The sequence below is a fragment of the Myripristis murdjan genome, chromosome 14, assembly GCF_902150065.1.
Source record: "Myripristis murdjan chromosome 14, fMyrMur1.1, whole genome shotgun sequence".
In the NCBI taxonomy this organism is placed as follows: domain Eukaryota; kingdom Metazoa; phylum Chordata; class Actinopteri; order Holocentriformes; family Holocentridae; genus Myripristis; species Myripristis murdjan.
In genome coordinates, this window is record NC_043993.1 from 13,923,567 (window position 1) to 13,928,256 (window position 4,690).

Genomic DNA, 4,690 nt, shown 5'->3' on the forward strand with positions numbered 1-4,690 from the left:
TCCGCTGTTATCATCATGCTCTCAACCAGCAGAGGTTGGTTGAGGTAACATGCACCACCGAAGCCAGGTTCATTTCGATGTATAAGCTATGTACCCACTAGTGATGATAGTTGGCACAAATATAAATTTCCTGTATATTTCCTGTATACATCAAATAAATGACTAAATCTAAACATAGATAAAATAAAGGCACAAAATTTCTACAGGGGATACCTCTAACTTGATATGCATGAAGACAATCTGGGCAGTTTTGGGTTAACAGTGCATAATCCATGGTAATTACCTTGTGAAAGCGGTCACAGGTTCCTGTAATGTAAGCAGAAACCTTGCATGACACAGGGGTTTTTAGACAAACACACGCAGAGTTGTACATGTACAAGGTTTACTAGCATTTAAAAACAGAAGTTAATGTATTTTTTTTTTTTAAAGACAGCATTACACAGTTTATGACAGCATTACACAGGTTATAGATGACCAGTTCTGGGATAGACATAAGTAATTAAAGGTACTTGCTTTTTTTTTTTTTTTTTTTTTTTGCAGGTTATTCAGTTTGCTAAACGGCAGCACCATCGTCATATGTGACATGTGCCACATGTAACTCATTTACCCGTGACACGACCATTAAGCTGATAGAGAAATTGGAGTTTGAACTCAAATATGTAAGGAATTCATCAGAGGGACCAGCAAATCTTCTGCCAAGTGATATAACTGTCATTGGTGGACAGCAATGGGTAAGTGAATTTAAATTACATTGTCTCATCTTTGAAAATATTTAAATAAGCCTTTATAAAACAACTGGTGCACCACTGTGAGCAGATACCTGTGAATTTAAAGAGTCATTAGCTAATAGGCAATCAGCAGTCATGTCATATGTTGCTTAGAAAATGTTTTGTTTAGTTAGTGCCAAGGCATTTGCATGTGGCCAAAGAAGGTTATGTAATTATTATGACTGTTATTTAATTATTGCAGTCTTTTTATAGCACAGTATTATGTTACCACCATTCTATGAAGGCAATAATGCATACCCAACATCATGTTTTACAGTGGTTTGAGAACCTCCAAAGACCATGTAACATAAAGTAAAGTTTTTTGTGGCTCATTTCTCAGCTTTAAGTATATGCTTAGTTGACTACGAGCCGTGAGTGTGAAACCATAACATCGACTTTTAATCAACACAGGACAATTTTTAGTCCCAGTTCACCTAACAAAAATGTATACATCTCTGCATAGACCCCTCATAGGTTTTATCTTGAACTTGAAGGTTGCTTGCAGGTAAAGTGTTATATCTTACATTGTAATTTCTCTATCTTACATGTTAGGCAAAATGCCGTCCCATTATGCATGTGGAGTCTTCACATTCCTCAGTGTATGCCTGATATCCTTGTTGCTCACACCACCTTGTGATGGAGGAAAGATTCTGGTTGTCCCTGTAGATGGTAGCCACTGGATCAACATGAAGATCCTGATTGAAGAGCTCCATGCCAGGGGACATAGCATCACTGTGATAAGGGCCTCCACCAGCTGGTACATCACAGAGAAATCTCCCCTGTACACCTCCATTACAATCCCATTGTTCCCTCCTTTGGAGAGCTTTTTTGATGAGTTCCTACAGAGACACATGAAGGTATGTCATAACAGTTACCAACAGTTATTATTATTATTATTATTACTACTACTACTACTACTACTACTACTACTACTATTATTATTATTATTATTATCATTATCATTACTACTACTACTACTACTATTGCAATTATTATTATAATTATTACATCCGCCAACAGGATACCTCAAAAAGGTTTTGAAGAAGTGATTAAATTTTTGGGACAATTAGCTTCATAGGGGAGTGACAATGGCTTAGCACAAACAGGACTTAGGTTTCCAAAACACATCCGCGTACTATTTCAGAATCTCAAAACCCAGCCGGGAGGTTGGTCATGGGTCAAACTGGCACTGATCAAATTTCCATGCTGATTGGCCAAAAGGAACAGATCTGATGACAATAGCATTACCTACAGGCTGCGGCTTAGCACCAACAGGGACATAATGTCTGAACACATCCACATAATGTTACAAAGCCTGATGGGGAGGTTGGTCATGTTCCAAGGAAGAAAGCCTAAACAGGTGGTCCGTTCTCTACTGAGTGCCTACTTGTGGATAGTTGTATATATTCTGCAGGGTATATGAATCATGTCCAGTGTCTTGACCTGTGTGTTATGTATTGCAAAGCATGGCAATGAAGATTCTATTCTATTCTATTCTATTCTTTGCATTCAGATATTTAGTCACTCACTTAATTGTGCATATAATCACTTATTTGTCCATTCATACATTTATTCATACTTTCCTCAGGCACAAAGAGAACGGGCATCAGCGCTTACATTCTTCAAACTCACCAAGGAGTTCCTCACTATGATCTCCGAGGCTCATGTATTATCCTCTAAAATGGTCACTCAAATCTTTGATGATGAAAATATGGTCAAGAAGTTACTGGATGCACAATATGATGTGGTTCTCACTGACCCGGCTATAGCAACTGGGGTGGTACTTGCCAAATATCTCAAACTACCCATGGTGCTCAATGTTCGCTGGGTCACCAGCGGAGAAGGCCACTTTGTCATAGCGCCCTCACCACTCTCTTACATTCCTGTACCAGGATCTGGCCTCACAGACAAGATGAGTATCATTCAGAGAGTGAAGAATATCTTTTTCCACAGCATTATAATCTTCCAGCAGAAAGTCATGGTAGGGCCAAGTTATGATGCCATCTGTGACAAGTACATTGAGGGCGGATGTGACATCATCTCCCTGCTTCAAGAGGCAGACATTTGGCTCTTCAGGACTGATTTTGTGTTCGATTTCCCTCGGCCAACAATGCCAAATGTGATTTACATAGGAGGCTTCCAGTGCAAACCTGCCCAAGCCCTGCCAACAGACTTGGAGGACTTTGTTCAGAGTGCTGGAGAGCATGGAGTGATCATCATGACTCTAGGTACTTTGGTCAACGCTTTGCCAAGTGACATTGCAGATGAGATCGCCAGCGTCTTTGCCAAGATGCCACAGAAGGTAACAGATTTTTAGTGAAATATAATATGTTAGTGAAAAAAAAAAAAAAAAATAGAAAATAGTGAAAAATAATACGTTATTAATAATAAATATTTTTAAAGTCAAAATATTCAGTTCAAAATAGTTTAGAATGTAAACGCTTGGGTAACTTTCTATAATTCAAATTAGAATTCAAATGCCACTGTTTTCAGTTTTTATAAGACAATGATAAAATCAGTGCACAAATTTAGAAAATTTCTTGAAGAAGAGATACAAATTCATAATGATTTTGTTCATTTCATGACCAGGTGATATGGAGGCACATTGGTAAACGGCCCTCTACTGTGGGCAACAACACCCTGCTCGTTAACTGGATGCCCCAGAAGGACCTCTTAGGCCACCCCCAGACCAAAGTTTTTGTAGCTCACGGAGGAACCAATGGAGTCCAGGAAGCCATTTACCATGGTGTCCCAGTGCTCGGTATACCCTTGTTCTTCGACCAATATGACAACCTTCTACGTCTGCAGGAGAGAGGAGCTTCAAAAATCATAGAACTAGCCGATGTTAATGGGAAAAGTTTTGAGCAGGGTCTGAAAGAAGTTCTTCACCAAGCCAGTTACAGACAGAACATGCAAAGACTGTCACGTCTGCACAAGGACCAACCAATACCTCCCATGGAGCACGCCATCTTCTGGTTGGAGTATGTGATGCGCCACAAAGGGGCTCCTCACTTGCGTACTGAGGCTTATAGGATGCCGTGGTATTCATACTACTGTTTAGATGTTTTGCTGGTGTTACTGACAGCTGTGACTGTGCTACTGCTGTCTACTTTGGCTATGTTCAGGTTCCTCTGCTGCAGAAGAAAGAGAGAAAAGATTAAGTCCAAACAACACTGAGGTGAAAGTATGATACAGAGGACTCCTTAAGTACTGTATTTGGACAGTTGCATCATACTTGATGTATTGCCCTCTTCATGTGAAATGACACAGTTTCTGTAAAATTGATATAGCCATATTGGATGCACAGGGTGTCCACAAAGTTTCTATACAATTTAAAAAATCTATTACAAAAGCAATTGATGAGATATGTTAATCAGATTTGTTCTATGTACTCAGTGGTTATCAAAGTTTTTAATCCCATTGCATTTGTGTATTTCAGTAAAAGATCACTGATGGCATTGCCACCATTGATGAGACTATGCTACAGCGAATATGGCAAGAAATTGAGTACCGTCTTCATGTGCTTTGTGCTAATGGTGCCCATATAGAGGTGTATTAAATGAGGCAACCCCCCCCCCCCCCCCCCCCCCCCCCCCCGCGTGAACTTTCTAGCTTCATGGTTTATATCCTACAACCATGGCAGATTCTGCAGACTAGATTGTCTACACAATCTGCCCCAAATCAGTATAGAGAAGCTGAATAAATTGTGGGGGAAAAAATTAAATGGAAATTGATGTCTTTTATTTGCAATCCCTTATGTAATGATTAAGTTTGTACACACTTACCTTCACTGACCTTGTCTCCACTTGAATAACACATTTGTATAATTAGTAGTCATGGGTATTTACATAACAAGGACTAAATAATACATACTCTGTAGAGACTAAGCTTCTTAAATGGAGTTTATTCATGCTGTATGACCC

At 39.3% G+C, this 4,690-nt stretch overlaps 1 protein-coding gene across 2 annotated transcripts; it reads left to right on the forward strand.

The window, feature by feature from the left end:
• The first annotated feature begins 348 nt into the window (after positions 1 to 348).
• On the forward strand, positions 349 to 4,335 carry ugt5d1 (UDP glucuronosyltransferase 5 family, polypeptide D1). 2 transcript variants are annotated; one of them, XM_030068753.1, is made up of 5 exons: positions 349 to 404; positions 541 to 731; positions 1,320 to 1,624; positions 2,356 to 3,069; positions 3,357 to 4,335. In XM_030068753.1, the coding sequence occupies exons 2-5, from the start codon at positions 728 to 730 to the stop codon at positions 3,942 to 3,944; spliced, it is 1,611 nt and encodes a 536-aa protein (XP_029924613.1). In that variant the 5' UTR covers positions 349 to 404; positions 541 to 727; the 3' UTR covers positions 3,945 to 4,335. The 2 variants fall into 2 exon arrangements, with proteins under 2 accessions (XP_029924613.1, XP_029924614.1); XM_030068754.1 differs by having other exon boundaries at positions 366 to 731.
• The last annotated feature ends 355 nt before the right edge of the window (positions 4,336 to 4,690 follow it).